The 19,109-nt window shown below is 40.7% G+C and overlaps 1 protein-coding gene across 2 annotated transcripts in view; it reads left to right on the top strand.

Annotated features, from left to right (window-relative positions):
* The window catches only part of GPM6A (glycoprotein M6A), a 182,353-nt gene that overhangs the window by 147,331 nt on the left and 15,913 nt on the right, over window positions 1-19,109 (top strand). For both annotated transcript variants that reach the window (XM_005876290.2, XM_005876289.2), the window contains exons 2-3: window positions 5,981-6,173; window positions 15,317-15,473. In XM_005876290.2, the coding sequence (XP_005876352.1) occupies window positions 5,981-6,173; window positions 15,317-15,473 (350 nt within the window). The remainder of the gene's footprint in view (window positions 1-5,980; window positions 6,174-15,316; window positions 15,474-19,109) is intronic.

Here is a 19,109-nt window from a genome sequence, read left to right as displayed (position 1 = left end):
ATGTCTCCTCTATCAGTCTCTGCTTCTGAATGGGCAGAGAGCCCATGACTAACCTGGTGGACATGTTACAGCATAGCCTGATTGAAAAATAAATGTGATGTTTTAAGCCATTGAACATTATTTTATTTTGTGGCAACATAGAACATAAAACATATGCTATCCTGACAAATGCACTTTAAGGAGAGAGAGAGAGAAAGAAAGAAAAAGAGAGAGAGAGGTGAGGTGGTAGGGGTGAAGAAAGGAAGGACAAAAGGATGGATGGAAGGAAGGAAGGAAGGAAGGAAGGAAGGAAGGAAGGAAGGAAGGAAGGAAGGGAGGGAGGGAGGAAGTTAAGGAAGGAATTGAAATCATTAGGGAAATAAAATATGTGAAGATGATTAACAAATTCAAAATACCATAAAACAAAGTTACCTATAATTTCATCAAAATTTTAAATCTGAACTTAAATTTATGAATACCTACAAATATGGAACTTAGCAAAAGACTTAAGAAGAAATAGAAAATTTGATTAGTTCTATAACCATTAACAAATCAGATCAGTAGTTAAACTTCTTTCCATAAAGTACGCAAGTGGCCAGAAATGTTTTACTGGCTGGTTCTACCAAATAATTGCTGTGCAGCCAACCCTTGCACAGACAACCCAGGGCAGAGGAATAGGGACTTGCTTTACAAGACTAGGGTAAACTTGATCCAAAACAAGAAAACAAAAATTAGCTGTCAGTCACATTCATTAACATAGATGTCCTTGTCATACCCATATGTCTATAACCTCATGCTATGTTCCCTTGGTTCTATCTATTTTACCACCACTGGCTTCTCAGATTTTCCTCAAACTCTCTGGGCATATACTGGCCTCAGGACATTGGCACTGACTTTTCCTCTGAAACTCCTTCTCCCAGACAGCCTCTTAGATAACAGCCTCCTGCAAGGCTCCTTTACCTCCTTCCTGTCTCTTTAAAAATGTCCTCTCAGTTATTCCTTCCCTGGAAAACATGGACACTGAAGCCATTGGGCCGATAGTCCCTACCCCTTTTCTTCTCTGCACTTTTCACAATCTCACATGTATCACTTCTGCCTCTGGTGTATTATCCGTCTCCCTCCCCTAAGATGAAAGTAGGGGTCTTGTTTATCTTAGTGCCTGGTGAGGGCTGAGTAACTATTTCTGGAATGAATTGGTAAATGCAAAAGTATTGAACAAAATGTTAGCATGACAAATTCAGAAATGCATTAAAAATACAGTATGATTCAGTTGGATTTTTCTCAAGAATTCAAGTTTAGTTTAAATTAGAAAATAATGATTGAAATGGCAGAGAAAAAAACAAAAACATATAATTATTTCCACAGATGGGGATAAAAACATTTTATGGAATTCAGAATTAAAATGACCTTACCTTCCTTAACCAATAAACCAACAGCAGACATTACACTTCATGATAAAACATGAAAAGTGCTTTTTAAAAATATATATATCAAGAACAGGAAAAGGTGCCTTTTATAATTACTACCACTCTCCTCACTGCATTTTACCCAATAAAGTCAATAGAAAGGTAGATGAGAAGGTACAAAGAATGAAAAGAGATAAAGCTCAAAATTTTCACAGATGGTATGATTATCAACATAACACTCTCAAAATAATTCACAAAATGAAAATAATTCAGAAGGTCCCAAAGAGAATTTTACAGATTTTCTAGATGCAAAATCACGATGAAAATACCAATCAGAATCCCAATGAGTTAAATTGTGGAATCAGATGAACTGTCCCTAAAATGTATATGTTAATGTGAAAGGGCCATGAATAGCATGACACACAGAAGGAAGATGAACAAGTAGGATAATTTCCTCCACGACAAACCAAGAACTACTATAGGGCAGTGTGGTGTGGCCCAGGAACAGACTCGTAGACCGACAGAGCAGAAGAGACAGCCTATAGACCAGTGGTTCTCAACCTGTGGGTCGCGACCCCTTTGGCGGTCAAACAACCCTTTCACAGGGGTCGCCTAAGACCATCCTGCATATCAGATATTTACATTACGATTCATAACAGTAGCAACCTTACAGTTATGAAGTAGCAACGAAAATAATTTTATGGTTGGGTCACAACATGAGGAACTGTATTTAAAGGGCCAGAAGGTTGAGAACCACTGCCATAGACAGAGCCAAGCCTCTCTGAATGCTTGGTAATGACAAGGTGATGCTGGAGGATGGGAGAGAAGAATCAACTCATTGGTCAATGATGCTCAGAAAATTTGTCAATGAATAAGCTGTCAGTCTTTTGTCAATCTCCTTTGTCAACCTCCTTTCAGTGGTCCACCATTGTGTTGGTCTGTCTTCTCACCTGTCTGTCTACCATGCCCATTCTGTTGTGTTACATTCCTTTCCCATTATTTATTTTGTAGCACCTGTGGGTGAGCAAATGCAATGGCTTGTGCTTATTTCACAATGTTTAAGTGGAAGTAAATTAACCATATAGCTCATCTTTTAAAAAAAATAGGCTAGCTCAAGAGTTTTTATTTCCTTTGAAATTTTTGTGTTGGGATAAGTCAACCTATAACCCCACAAAGCACTGGGCAAATGTTTCAGACTGTGCTGAAGGTCTCCTACAGCCCTTTAATTTAGTGTTAATTCATTTGAGAAAATGCAACTAGGAACTGGATCTGAGGAATGTGTATTACAGGTAGTTCTAGTCCCATGTAAATTCTGTGTTCAACATTTGAACCATCAGCTCTGTTCAAGAATCAATGGGCCCTATTCTCATTATATCTGGTCCTGAAAATGATTCTGGTGCAAAGGACTCTCTATTGTCTTTATAATTTCTGAAAAAAAGTGTTTCCTTCCAGTGCCCACACTCCACTCAGGACGCTTTCAGTGGTATTGATGTAACAGACTGGTTTCTCACCTGAGGTGCAGTGAAAACGTGGTGATGGGTGGCAGCAGAATCCACAGCCTCCAAGAAGGAGGGTTGGGAGGGTTGGGAGCATATCCTGGGCCCTGGAGCCTGGTTGCTGTGGCAACGCTGCTGCTCTGCCAAGGCTGTTTCTCACTGTGGGTGGGAAGAAGCTCCCTCCCCTGCCAGCAACTACGTGGGCTTCTGGCAGCTGGAGAAAATGCTGAGATGATGCACTGCTTCCCAGATGGGAGCTCGGAGAGTCTTCGTTTCAATCCAACAGGCAACTCAGGCCCTGCAGAAGCGCAGGGTAATTAGGGCCCAGCCCCTCACAAGTGCCAACTGTGCAAGATGAGGCACTCAAAGTTTCTTACTTTGAGCGACAGTTTTGCAGAGGATCAGGACTTACACTGGAAGGTTCCAGCCTGACCTGGGAGGAATGGAGGTTGAGAGGAATGTGCATTTGTCAATAGGGGTAATATAATTCTGAGCAATTTAAATGGCAGCATTTAAACAGGGAGTAAAAGAAAGATTTCCATTTAATTTGGAGATCTTAAACTCATTTGGAAATGCCTGTTAACTCAGGGTTGTCAATTTGGGGTTACTCAGTATTGCAATTTATCTCATGTTTTTCTAAATTTAAAGGTCACTACTCAAAGCCATAGTTAATGACTGTGACACTAATAGCACACGTGTGCATGCATGTGCGCGTGCACGTGCGCGCTCGCGCGCACACACACACACACACACACACACACACACACGGAATATATAGTCTAGGTAACTAGGGATAACTTGGTGGCATGGAGGCTAGTATTGGCCCATCTAAACAGCAGTCAGGGAAATGTGAAATGAGTAGAAACTGACTCTGAACTAGTAATGGAATGAACCAGATGTCCTCCGTGGCAGTTTTGGTGACCATCTCTGAGTTTACCACGTCATTTGCTCCTAAGCCCAACTGCTCCTGATTTTACCTTTATTGTTATATGCTTTAGGTCTAGGACCCAGCAAAGGTAATTCCTACCTAGGAATTTGATGTTTGGACCCTTTTCTTTATATTTGAAATTCCATTCTGAAGGGTTTTGTTGAACTTGTTATTCTGGTCTTGACACCTCCATGCCTATAGCAGCAATCTCACAAACCTGTATCAGATTCTTCGAGAAAAATCGGGGAGAGAAATCACAAAGGAATGAGATTTGAGATCATGGGGCTGTTTGAGGCACTTGCCAAAATTAGGAGTAACTCTTTCTTGAGTTGGCACTAATTTTATTTGTTTTAATTTTTAAATGATCAGTAAGATGTCAATTTTACACCATGGCGAGACTGGGAATAGTTCAAAGATTTTTCCGCTACTCTGTTCATCTCTATCCACAACTGTGTTCAGTGACATTCAGATACTACACACACTGGTCTCCTCCATCTGCTGGAGATATTTCCTCCTATCGTATGAAGAGTCAAGCTGTTCTAACCTTTCCTACTTCCCCACCTGGGGTGTGTGTGTTTGTGTGTGTCGGCTTCCTTTCTTTTTAATCTCCTCTGGAGCAGATGAGCTGAGCTATAATTCCCTTAAGAAAGCCAGTTCAACGATCAGTATTTAAATAACCCTCTGAATATGAAGTTACTGCTCTCTGGAACTTTGCAGTCATTGCATGTATCATATGTTGCTACAAACATATAGGTGTTCCAGATAAAATGCACACAGATCTTCCTAGGACTCACATACAATAAATAACAAAGCATTTTCCAGTCCCATTTGTTTCTGAAGAAAGAAAAAGGCAGTTATGTGGAGAGTTTTTGAGGGGCTTCAACATTATGAAAAAAATTTAATCAAGGATTTCCAAAAGGAAAGAAGTAGGAGGAAACCTTTGGAGTAGGATGTGTCGGGGGAAGGAGTAGGGGGCAGAGGTGGCCCAAGGTGAGACAACCCATCTTCCTTGTATCATGTCAACCCTCTTACCTAAGTGTGACCTCTCACCAGTGGCTGGCACATAGCAGCTCATCAGTATTTCTTATTGCAAAACATCGACATTTAGGCATTCTAGTCAAATTTTAGAAGAAGATATCTATAAGTCACCTACAAAATTCTTATGCTTAATTTGAATATTAACAACAGTGGTTTTTTGATTTCTCAAACTAAATGTTTAAAGGCATCTTTTGAAAATCAAGGCTAAAGTGACAAACCTTCAAAAGTGATCACTGTGGTCAAAAAAAAAATTCGAAAGCCATATTACAACACAATAATCGTTAATATTAATGTTAAAGTTACATCTAAGAATGGTAGATATTTACTGAGTAGCTCCTCTATCATGCACTATTAATTCATTTAATGCTCACAAGAATCATTTGAGGGCAATCTTACCGTCACCTTTTTGCAAATGGTGAAATTGAAAGAATAAACTTGCCAAAAACAGACACAGTGGTGGACCATGATGCTAACCTGCCCTGCTCTCTCCTTCCCACTGTGCCAATATCTTTCTCATTTTGTTTACCATGCAGCACAGCAAGAAATAGATTTGCATTATGAGTCACTAGAAAAGCAACATACATCAATATCTGAACTGAAAAGATTCTAAAATAATTTGCCTTACCACGTGCAGGACACGGGCATTGTCCAGTCTGCTCTATCACTTTTAAAAATTGCTGGCTACAGTTCATTCAATTGGGTTCCCAAATAGCAGATTTTGACACAATGTTTAAAAAATACATCTACAGGGAGTTCAGAAGAATGAATTTCATTGAAATAAAAGCTTCAGCATGTGAAACTTGAGAGCAATGAGTCGAGATTGAATGATATGCATGCATATCTGTGTAGATTCATTGTTAGAGGACGTGGTGGCAAGGAAGGGCTTCTGTTCGTTTGGGTTAGAGGAGGAAGCCATCAGCAAACACCATCATTCTCTTGTCTGGAGGAAGGTTCATAATTAAGGAACTTGATATTTATACCCTTCAGGGCAACCTAAGACTTGATTGACAGGGTTGACCTGATGTCATCTACAAATGCAAATATACTTTCCCATAACGATGAAATTCGAAAAAAAATAAATTAGATGAACAAAAAATATTAATTTATACCTTTTTTCCTGTTTCCTTGTGCAGGGTGTTTCGAGTGCTGTATTAAATGCCTGGGAGGCATTCCCTACGCCTCTCTGATCGCCACCATCCTGCTGTATGCTGGCGTGGCCCTGTTCTGTGGCTGCGGCCATGAGGCACTTTCTGGGACTGTCACCATCCTGCAAACCTACTTCGAGATGGCGAGAACTGCCGGAGACACACTGGACGTCTTTACCATGTAGGTCGCCCTGTGTGGCTTCTCATTTTCAGAGTGTATGTGCACATTGCTGTGTGTGATATGCATGGCCTCTAGAGTTAAGTGAGGCAATGTTATATAGAAGAACAGAATTCTCTTAGGTTATGTACACGAGTCAAAAGGACATTGACCCTGACTGTGAGCACAGCTGCAAAGCAGAAGATCAGAGCCCAACTTAATCTGGACTTAATCTGTGTGTTCCTTGACTGTAATGCTTTATCTGAAATTCGGTTACCATGACGTGGCTTGCTCAAGTTTCTGTTACTCTTGTCATCTGAGCAGAGACTTTGCTAATGGGATAGAATACAAGATGGAGCACAGGGCCTGGTGCAAATGGAGACGCTGCTGTTGACTCTGGGAAAATCACCCCAACTCGCTGGGTCTTCAACCATGGGTGTTCTATCATCTCTCTTTTCCTGTATCACAGGATTGAGGTGACTACTAAGTAAACGTGGTGAAAGGTCCTTACTGACTCCTGCGAAAGGACAAGTCATCAGAAACAATGAGCCCCTTTCTGCAGGCACCACTCTTCAAATGTACATGTTACCCATCGTGTGTAAACTCCTGGGGTCACTAAATTACGGGGATGTTATGTTGTTTAAAAAGAGAAGGCAAGCATAGTCTGGAGGTAGAAAAGAGTTTGCTGTTCAAGCTTCAGTCCCTTACTGCCTAACATTATAGGGAGCAAACCTTTAGAACTGAACTACAGAAGAACTTATGTTCCAGTAAATTCCCAGTTCACATCATTTATTTGGTGATTTCTTGCCCACATGGCTTCTTGCATTTAGTTCAGGCTTCTTGAGACTGTGCTGTTCACATTGCTTTATTTTGCCATTCTAAGTAAATTAAAACCTTCTTAATGTGCATAATGTTTCTGGAATGAGATGCTTTTAGAGTTACAAATCTTGGTGGTGATATGGCTAGTAGGGTGACTTTGCTTTTGACTTATATAACTCGATCAAAAAGGGATTAATCGCATTCTTATTTACCAGGGCAGTTCCTACTGGCCAGGTATCATTATCACCTCAGACCCTAGTCTAAGACAACACTCAGGCAAGCTGGACAACTTTCTAACTAGAAGATAACTTTTCTCCAGCTCCAATTTCAGAAAATATAGCATGTTGCTAATTTTTTAATAACCCATCAGCTACAGGCACATAGATTGTCTTGAGCAAAGTATTGCTCATAAGTTATACTTGTTACTTTACTTATTAAAGTTGCTTATTTCCATGAAAAGAGAAAAGGAGATGCACATCACTATCAAGTCACAGGGCAAGAATTCCCCACTGGTGGGTGGAGGGCAGGTATCCTGAGCGGTAGCAAATGTTTTAGGGAAAGTGACGGTGAAATATTTGTGTTTATCTAAAATATACTGGTACTTAAAAGTTGGAGACCACCTCCAAATACCCCTTACACACACACACACACACACACACACACACACACACACACAGTGATTAAGGAGGAGGGAGTTGATTAGCCACTTATTTAAAAACTAGATTTATTTAAAAACATGTTCCCGTGTCCATTGGTTATGCATATATGCATACAAGTTCATTGGTTGATCTCTTCCTACCCACCCATTTAACCCTGCCTTCCCTCTGAGGTTTGGTGGTCTGTTTGATGCTTCTATGTCTCTGGATCTATTTTTCTAAATCAGTTTATGTTGTTCATTGGATTCCACATATGAGTGAGATCATGTGATACTTATCTTTCTCTGACTGGCTTATTTCACTTAGCATAATGCTCTCCAGGTCCATCCATGCTGTTGCAAATTGTATGAGTTCTTTCTTTTTTACAGCTGTTTAGTATTCCATTGTGTAGATACCACAGTTTTTTAATCCACTCATCTGCTGATGGGCACTTAGGCTGTTTCAAAATCTTAGCAATTGTATAGGGGTTGAAGGCCTGGGATGAGGGGCAGGGTTAGGCTGGGAGAGGTGTATGGGGGGAAAAAAGACATATGTAATACTTTCAACAGTAAAGATTTTTTTTTTAAGTAGAATTTAGCAGACATATAAAATAGGGAAAAAAACATATTCTCTAACTCTGAAGTATCATTTTGGAGTTTCTCTTTGTCACTGACAAGTGGAAATGATAGTTCTGAAATATTAGCATTATCCATTAAATTTATTTCTTTAAGCCCACAGTAGACAATTTATCAATTTCCATTATATTGGTTATGTAGCATGAATTGATCCTTGAGAGTTTATAAATGATCTACATCATTTGAAATATAATTAAACTATTGAAATGATTTAGATTATTGCAAGTTAGTTTTAAAGAACCTTAAGAAAATGATTTCATGGATATATTTTAATGTGATAAAACTGACATTTTCTTTTTCATTTTATTTCAGCCTACACTGGACAAAATATATTTTCACTGTGCATTATTTTAAGCTACCACAGATGTCCTTAAAATCTCCAGATTCTCTGTATTTAGACTACATCCAAATTGCTAACTTTAGTTTGGGGATAGATAATTTAAAGAAATACAAGCCTAATAAATGTCATGAGATGGTTGTATACATTTATCAGAAACCAACTGTCAAGATATTTATTTGAAATTTATACAGTAAAATTTAATATACCACAGAGCTCTGCTAAAGCTCCAAGGGAGTCACATGTGTTCAGGAGAGAAATCAGAGACCATGCTCAATTTAGCATTTTTACCAAAAGCTGGTCTCTGAGATTGGAAGTGAAATACAAAACCGATAATGCATGGTTGGAATGGAAAGAATACCATTTTGATAGGAATAAAAGCAAGGGCTCAAATGATCTCTCCTTTCATATTTCAAATAACCAAAATTCCTATACCAGACCCTGTGATGATACCAAATGAATTGAGATTCTGTCAACAAACAGGTCATGAAAACACAGAGGGAAGATACAAACTGTGAACTACTTGGTACAATTAGTACCAATGGGTACATTCAAAGATTTCATAAAGGTTCAGACAAGGTAGAGATTACCCCAGGTGGGGCTGCCTTACAGGGATATCAGCCATCAGAACAGATAAGACACAGAAGTGAAATAGGGAATATAAAGCGGAGGTAAGTGAAAGCTGATTGCAAGCAAAACACCCTTGGAAATAAACGAAGGCAGGTTTGGAAAGAATGAGTAAGAGAATGGTTGTGGAGAAAAGGCTTGTTGGCCAAGTTTAGTGATTGACAGAGTCGATTTCTTTTCTCCATTGTTCTTATGCTTGATTCAGTCAAATTGAGCACTTCTACACCATATGCTTGTAAAGGAAAAGATGCTGGATGTGAGAACCCAAAGATAAAGCCAATTGTCCCAGACCCCTGTCTTCCACCTCCTCTGACACACACACACACACACACACACACACACACACACACACATCTCAAGGTGGTCAATGTCTCCAAGTCTATGGCAATCATGAAGGACTGCTCACTGAAATATGACTCTTCCATTTCACTAGCCATCTTTCTAGCATCCAAATCTTCTTCTCATGAATGAATTGCAAATGACCTCCATTCTCATGCAATCTCTATTTTAGACAGAAAATTCTAAACACCATTAGCCTTCACCAATGGATGGTGATCTGAAATCTAAAATGTAGCTCCTATTCTTCAGCTGACATCACCCATCAATCATTTTGTCAAATGATACTTGAGGTGTGGAGACCTCCCTAGAGAGGGAAAGAGTGAATTTTTCAAAGATTTGTGACCCGTTGATATATATTTAAGACTCACTCTGCTCCTCCTCATTTACTTGTTTTCCCAGAGGCTTTTCCTCCCTTAATCTGCCGGTTTAGTATGGCAAGTCCTTGGTCATTTGCTGGCTCCAAATGGTTGTGACAATGAGTATGTAATTTCACCCACTGTTCCCATTGGGGAATATTCCCACACTCCAAGTACAACTTCTATTGTCCCACTGAGCCGGGTAGGCCTCTCAGCACTGGATACAGCTCAAAGCTATGCCACATTCAACTACGTGAGGAGGCCTGTTTTCTGATTTGTCATCAGCAAGCCCCTTGGCAAGGTGCTATCATTGTGCTCCCTAGGTGTCTCTTGACTGAGTGAGCAAGGACGTTAGATATTTTACTTTTGCAAAACAGATCCACATATAGGACAGTGAAATATGGAAACTGGCTAGAAAACTAGATATCAAATAATTCAAAACACTAACTTGGCTCAGTGACTTGGCTTCTTGAATAACTTTCCTGAGGACTGAACAAGGGACAGCCTTATTCACAAGTACACATCCCTCCCCCCTAAAATGTATTAGATGGGGATTGCATTGGGGTTTTGACAGATTATAGTGAGGGCTGGGGAACTGGTACTATTGATTTCCAGGGTGACTATATTTCATTTTCAAAATGTTATGACTGTGACTTGAGGTCATTAAAAACTGAGCTTACTAAATAATGAATTCTTTGATATTTAATGCACACAGAAAAATTAATTCCTGTTTGCCTAAAGCAAAAGCAAGCAGTAAGCTCATGAAATAGATACACTGGTTTTGCTCTCAACTAATGTAATGAATGTATAAATCTTTGTCTGCTTTTTGTTCATGTTTATTCCTTGGGTGTTAATGAAATGGGGAACTGTTATCAGTAAGTTAATGGATGGGAGTGAAAAGGAGAGCAGGAATTCATGGCACGATAAAACCAGGTTTCATAGGCTCGTGGAAAGCACTGCAATGCGCAAACCATCTGTTCTGACCCAGGGGGTTGATAATGACACCAGATGGCTGAAGTCTTCCATTTATAAGAAGTTTGAGGATCAGACATATTAGTATTGATGTGAGATTATTGATTAGTTGTGGAGAGTCAAAAATAATTTCAGTTGTAGCTAGAACTTCAGTTAGAAAACCGTACTGAATCCCTAACTTCTGATAAAATAAGCAGTGAGCATCTCCTTGGGCAATATTTCAGCCAGACAGGTAGTTCTGAAATGAGTGTCTAACCCCTAGCCTCACTAATATAAAACAACTACCACCACCAAACCAGTACATAAGCCATGAGGAACTGAGACAGAGAGACAAGAGTGTGTGCTGATTCTGGGGCCAAACTCCCTGGGTTTGTTTCCTGTGGTCTCTGCTCTTTCTACATGCCTCACCTTGGACAAGTTACTTAACCTGTCTGCCCAGTCGCTCACCAGTAAAAAGGACTCAGTAATGCTGCCTATTCCTAAGGTTGGCCTTTTAAAATGATTGTACCATGGTTTACACATCATAAGCACTAACATTTGATGAACATGTTGGTGATAATGGTTGTGACCATGGATATCATAATGGTGGTGACCATGGATATCATAATGGTGGTGACCATGGATATCATAATGGCGGTGAGCATGGTTATCATAATGGTAGTGACCATGGATATCATAATGGTGGTGACCATGGCTGAAAATGGATATTCACTTGCTAAAGAATGAAATTGGCCCCTCATCTTACATCCATGGTGGTGACCATGAATGTCATGATGGTGATGTCTTCCCCGAAGCTGTATCACATCTTGAATGGCCACCATCATGCTTCCTAAAGTCTGTTGGTCTCTGGACCACAGTTGAGCCACCCTATTCATATAATGAATCTATGAACTTAGATTTTAACTAAAGTATATATTTCAGGTAAATACCTGAGTAGGTTTCAAGCTGAATTAGAATTCAAAGATCTAATATATATTTACTTTGATAACAGCCAGGAATACAACAACTTTAGAAAAAATATTTACAAATAAGAATACGATGATTTTATATTAAAATAATATTAAGGTTATCAGGTAGAAAGGAAACTTGCTTTGTTCTTTGTGGGTCAGAGAGAGGTTTGGGCCAATGAGTTCCAATTTATAGGGAAATTGTTGTTTGGCTTGGTATAAAGAACTTTCCAAGGGTCAGAGTTTTCTAAAGAGTACATGCTGCCCCTGTGAAGGTGTTCAGACAAGGCTGGCGATGAAGTTCCAGACCTGAGAACCCAGCAGTAAACCCTTGCATGCACAGTGAAATGATTTTCAACAAGCTGTCAAAACCACAGCATGCAGTAAAGATGGTGTCTTTAGCAAAGGAATTTTAGGAAAATGGATATTCACTTGCTAAAGAATGAAATTGGCCCCTCATCTTACATCATTCATAAAAATCAACTCAAAGTGGTTTATAGAATGAAATGTAAGACCTGGAACTGTAAAATTCCTAGAAGAAAACAGAGGGGAAGAACTTCATAATATCGGTATTAGTGATGATTTCTTGGATATGTGGCAAAAGCAAGAATAGACAAGTGGGACTACATCAAACTTGGAAGATTCTGTGCAGCAAAGACCACAGCAGAGTGAAAGGCAACCTGCAGAGTGGGAGAAAATATTTGCAAACCACATATCCAATAAGAGGTTAATATTCAAAACATATAAGGAACTCCTGTCACTCAATAGCAAAACAAACAAACAAATTACCCGACTTACAAATGGGCAAAGGTCTTAAGTAAACATTTCTCCAAAGAAGACAGACAAGTGGCAATCAGGTACATGAAAAGCTGCTCAACATCATTCATCATCAAGGAAATGTAAATCAAAACCACAGTGAGATACCACCTCACAGCAGTTAGGATAGTCATTCTATAAAAATCAGAAAACAACACCCCACCCAAAAAAATAACAAGTGTTGGCAACTACGTGGAGGACTTGGAACACTTGTGCTCTGTTGCTGGGAATGTGCACTGTTGCAGCTGGTGTGGAAAGCAGCATGGAGGTTCCTCAAAGTATTCAACATAGAGCTGTCATGTGACCCAGCAATCCCACTTCCAGAGGAAATTCCCATTTTCCTCTACCAGCACATCTTCCAACTGGGTATTATTTGTCTAAACAAATGCTATTGATTCTTGCATGCAAATTTTATATCATACTACACTGCTGGATTATTTTATTATTTGAATTAGTTTTGTCATTGCTTCTCTAAAACTTTCCAGGTGCACCATATATCATTTGTAAATAGAGGTAGTTCTGTTCTTCTCTTCCAATTCTTATGTCGGGGATTACTTGCCCGGATCCAACTGAATTGGCAAATACACCCAGAACAGCTTTACATGGAAGCAGAGACTGTCCTTCACTTCCTTGTTCCTGACTTTACTGGGGACACCTCATTGAGTAATATTCTGGGCTTAGGGTTATGATATATATATATTCATCTATTCCTGTTTCTCAAGAAAGTATTAGAAAATATTACAGCTTTACTAACATGACTTATAGGTTGGAATAAAAACAATCAGTAAAAGATTGTGTGTGAGGTTGTGGGTGTGGAGTAGTATGTGTGGGGTTGCATATGTGATTGTGTATGTGGTTGTGTGAGGTTTTGTGTGTGGTTGTATGAGGTTGTATGTATTGAAGTTGTGTGTCTTGAGGTTGTGTGTATGTGTTAGGTTGTGTGTGTGTGGTTATATCAATAATATATTTCCTGAAATAGTTAACTGTACTGTGGGGCATTTCTCTATGTTCAGATATAATTTTTCAGAGAGAGAGAAAGAAAACAATGAAGTAAGATAAAATGTTATAAAATAAAGGATGTAAAATTGTTCTTCATGATATTCATTTTCTGCAACTTTTTAAATAGATTTTAAATTATTTCCAAATAAAAACAAAAATCTATTATTAAATGTCATGTTAACCTGGACGTTTTATGGGAAAGCCCATTCCGCCAAGCTCTTTGGAGTGTTTGTGATGTCCCATTAGATCTGTAAGTTGAAATCCTCAGATTCTCTGACATGCGTGAGGGGCTGACGCAATTCACATCATCTGCCTCATTGCCCTTTGCCTTGACAAACACAATTGTGACGATATTTAGATTTTTCAGACAGTAGAAAGCAGTCACTAAACAATCTCTCTGGTACATTGGATGTTAGCCGGCTCTTCTTGCTCTTTTATATGCCACAAATTCACTTATGCTGTTCTTTCAAAAATATTGCAAAGGCTGAAGAGGAGGAGGGGACAGATGGAAAGGGTCAGTGGAGGACATCTGTAATACTTTCAACAATAGATTTTTAAAAATATTGCCATAGCATCCAGAGTTCGAAAATCTCCATGAGCACGAACTAGACTTCTATTCCCTCATCTCTCAGGCTTTCTCATCTTTGCTGCCACCTACCTGCTCCACTCAGTGTAACTAATTCGGAGAGAGCACAAATGATGCAGGACAGTGTGAAATAAAGAGCCCCTCCCTTACGCGGCTCTCCCAGCTGCAGAAGGAGAGCGCTCCCGAATAGGCGTGCCTCTCCACATACCGGGCCACACAGCTAGTTTGCTTTCAGAGGCAGCAAAATGACTACTTTGTGATTTTTTCTTCGAAAGGGCTTTGGGGTTCCCAGACAATATTCTGAATAACAGAGAAATCCATCTGCAATTTACAGGCAATACATGCGTCTCTCTCTGAAGTACATGGGCACTCAGTTGTGAGAAAAGAAGGAATACCTACACATTCCTCCGTGGAATTATGTTCTAACTTGGCTCCTGCCTAATCCCATGTAATATCTGTTAGTGATTCTGCCTAAAAGGCTTCCTCATCAAAATCACAACTTCTCTCTGAAGCTATACTTTTATTAGTGATATTATCAGCAGCAGACAATGCTAGGGATGGTGTACAGTAAGGGTGACAAAATACAACCACAACTGACTTTTAACAATAACAAACATATGAGGTGGTAACTTTCTCAAAAAGGAATGTGTCATTAGCCATAAAGCTTCCTTCCTCTTTTAATGTAAGTTTTTAAAACTCGGTGATAGATACATAAGTCTTTCAATTTGACATTTTGTCATAATTGAAGACCTCATATGCTTATCAACCGGAGTTAAGCAAACTCCTTTGGAAATGGGACCCACTGCCTCTCCCAGATCAGCCTGGTGTGAGCCGGGGAAGGGCAGGGAGAGGGAAGAGGAAGAAACTTAGACATGACCAGCCCTGTGCACAGGTCCTGGACTGGCAGACAGAATGTATATGGTACACAAACACGGGGCCTATGGGGCCAAAACGCTTCTCCATCCAGCTTCCGTGGTGAACATAAACACCCTGTAGCTTTCATCCCAAAGGAGATGTGAGCTGGGGGGGAGGTGAGGGGGGATTGGCTGGCTGCAGGTGAGCCATGCAGAGGTGTTGACACAGTCCCTGTCTCCCCCAGGATCGACATCTTCAAGTACGTGATCTACGGCATCGCGGCGGCCTTCTTCGTGTACGGCATCCTGCTGATGGTGGAGGGCTTCTTCACCACGGGCGCCATCAAGGACCTCTACGGGGACTTCAAGATCACCACCTGCGGCCGCTGCGTCAGCGCCTGGGTAGGCTGTCTGTCCCCTTCAGCGCTGCGCGTGTCCATTCCGGTTGCACGCGGGTGCTGGTCCTCCTCTGCCAGGAATTCAAGTATTTTTTATTTTTGTTTTTTAAATGTATATATGTATTTTAAGAAGATTTTTTAAAATATATTTTTATTGATTTCAGAGAGGAAAGGAGAGGGAGAGAGAGAGAAACATCAATGCTGAGAATCATGGATCGGCTGCCTCCTGCACGCCCCACACTGGGGATGGAGCACAACGGGGCCTGTGCCCTGACGGGAATCAAATCATGACCTCCTGGTTCACAGGTTGATGCTCAACCACTGAGCCACACTAGCCACCGGCCGGGCTCAACTATTTTTTTTAAACATAGTAACATTCCCTCCTTTGATCACTATCTTAACTCTTAGTATATTATGTTCTAAATTAAGATTATTCCATGTGAAAATTCAGTTTCAAATTCTCAAATCACACACAACACAACTGGCTTTGTTTTAGAGGAAGCAAAACTGTCGATTGATTTATGATTTTTTTCCAAATGGCTTTGGGATTTCAATATAATATTTAGAAATTCCAATAACAGAAAAATCCATTGCAATTTATAGACAATACTTGGTTGGGTCTCTTCTCCCTAAATACATGTCTGTGTATTGTACCTTAAATTTTGGGGGAATTGTATCATCTAATGTCTGTTTAATAGTGATAAAGATAAGAATTATACTGTCATACTAATTTAGGTTTTAAATCCTCTTGTTATGATGGCTGGTGGTAAATCATTGTGTGGTACCCTAGAGCTGACACAGCCAGTGCATGTATCTCTATGAAAGCACAAGAGGGCGAAAGTGAAGGGTGATGCGGGCGCGTGTACTTTTGCATCTTTATGCAGCACAATTTCCCTATAACGACACATCAGAGCTGCCATCTTTGACTAACATGTTTTCTTATTTTCCAATGTCATATAATAACATGAATTTAATCCCGGCACATATTTTATATTAAGTAAGGTGTCTCTAATAAGGAATGATATAATTTATTTCAATCTTACACAAAAAGTTAAAAAAAAAGCCTGTTAACCACAAACTTACCCCCCCAGCTTGTAACAAGTTCTGTTATGCTGCTCATGTCAATGGCCATAAGACCCTGATATATTTGCCTGTGTCATGACTATTTGTGGTTGTCGCTGGAATGATTTCTTATAAGACCCTTTAGGGAGGTGGGGGCAATGTTTATTGTAATATCTAAGTTTTTAGGATCAGTAATATCAAATTACAGATCTGGAGGATGTGAAGTGAAAAAGTCTTGGATTAATTTAAAAAATAAAATATGACTATTCAATGGGCCAACTGTCAGTGAGAACTAAGCGATCTCTCTATTAAGAAGCCAGATCTGATTTTAGATCCATTTATATACTGCCAATAGAGGGTAGTGAATTCAACTAATGATAGGCCTTCTCTTGTCATTGGGGCAATATTATTCATTTCTAAGTATTTTTTCTTAAATCTATTGGGCTGATATTGGTTAATGACATATACGTTTCACATGTACAACTCTATAATCCGTCATCTGTATCTTGATTGCATCTTGTGCTCACCACCCGAAGTCAAGTCTCCTTCTGTCACCATGTATTTGACCCCCTTTGCCCTCTTCAGCCTCCCCCTACCCTCTTTCCCTCTGGTGACCGCCATTCTATGGGACAATATCATTGTGACACATCCGTGTGCCTTAGGAAGTCCCTCAGCTCTGCTGGCTCATGGGTCACTCATTTACAAATGAGACAGTGGATCGTCTCTAATTCTCACTGCAGCTCAGGGTCCATGATTCCAAAGCATCTGTGAAATGACCGAGAAAGGGGGTCTCCCAACAGATTTCACCCCCGGGAGCCGTCCCGGCAGGAGGAGTCAGCACTGGGGGTTTCATGAGAACGGTCCAGGTAACTGCAAGGCACTGCATGCAACGTAGAAGTCACAGAAGAGAAAACATATCTGCGGACAGTTAATGATCTGCTCGCCATGCAGACAGCTCAAAGCCCTCTCAAATAAGAATTTTTAAAGCAAACACGCAAGCCACATTTTTTTGGTAATAGTAACAATTGTGTCATCAGTTCCTTCCAACAGACCGGAAGGGTGGCAGCCGCTTCATGGGCTCCTCCAGAAGCACCCCCGCCTCTGGCTCAACCTCCTCTCCCCACCTCCCCGCAGAAGCTGAGCTCCTTCTTCAGTCCAGCAGCTCAGTGGGGAGGCTTCTGCCTCCCAGATGGGAGGCCTGGCTGTCCCAACCCTGCCACGTGCTCCCCTGAGCACCAGAGCCCTGCACCCCTTTCCCCACCACATGTCCAGCTGGCTCATCGTGCGGGACGTGTGGCTCCATGGACTCAGAGGGGAAAATGAATGTTTTATCACTCACCCTGTCTGCTACGTACCTTCCTTTTTCCCATTTCCCTCTGCTGCTGCCTTTTCGGTCTGCAGGTGGAGTGTTCCCTACAGCCTGCTTCCTGTTCTGTGCCTCACCTGTGAGCCACTTTCTCCATCGGCCTCAGCTTTAAACCATTCTTTTGAGACTGTGCCCCTCGGCTTAGCCTCTACCTGATGTGACTTCTCGGTCACAGGGTGGAAATGCTCTGAGCTCGTTCTGCCAGTGATGGAATCCAAAGCACTCTCCCTTCCTTAAAGTGGAAGCATGACTGAATTGATAACTTTAAATGCATTTCAGTTGAGGAATAATAATTCAGAAAGGTATTACTGTGAAGTGACAGGCTCCTGAGTTCAGACTCAGTGAGTTATTTCTATATTCTGTACCAGAAACAGTTCATGAGACGGGCCCTCCTAGGCCGTGACCGGAATGGAACCTGAGAGAACACGTTTGGTGCACAGAGAGGCTGTGCATACATCAGGAGCCCCATTTGGCTCACGGCCCTGAAGTTTGGGTCTGCCTCCCTCCTGGGTGTGTTTGCTGTATCACAGCAGCACATTCACTCGGGCCTGTTTCCCAGTGTTGAGGTGATTCGGAGCTCAGAACCTTTGGGTCAGAACCACCTGCTGCTTTTCATCAGAGCTGCTGGCTTCTCAGGTGTGATTTTTACCTGACTGGTGCGTGTCTGCTCAATGAACTGTCTTAGACATCAAGGCTAAATTGATGGACATTCGGGGGAAAAACCAATTACCTTTCACGGTCGTTCTCAGGTCAAACACACTGTAACCTCAGTGGCTACACATGCCGGGAGCCAACATCTAGGTTAGCTCCTCCCCAAGGGCAGGGCCGCCGGGCCTCTCGCAGGTCTGCAGTCCAACTTCCTGTTCAATCTCCAACAACCAATGTCCAAGTTGAGATCAAAACAGCAATTGCATGTTTCTTTAAATTTTATGTACTAAGAAATAACTCCTAGCAATATTTTCGAATTGAATGCTAACACATGGTAGCACGTGTGTAATATATGTGTGGCACAGCTGAAGAAGTGTGATAACAGGATGCTTGCTGTGGCAGTCATTTGCATGTTCTGATGAAATGGCACTGCAATAATGATGTGATAATGAGAATGTGCTGGATATTAATTATGAGTCTGGCACCCAATCCCTACCACTCTGTGGCAGTTTTTACCATCCATCCAATATCAATGAGTTAGGGTCAACCAACTCAAAAAAATTT

The sequence above is a fragment of the Myotis brandtii genome, unplaced genomic scaffold (assembly GCF_000412655.1).
Source record: "Myotis brandtii unplaced genomic scaffold, ASM41265v1 scaffold484, whole genome shotgun sequence".
NCBI lineage: Eukaryota > Metazoa > Chordata > Mammalia > Chiroptera > Vespertilionidae > Myotis > Myotis brandtii.
The sequence above is the reverse complement of the archived record's forward strand: the minus strand, read 5'-3'. Positions and strand labels throughout refer to the sequence as shown.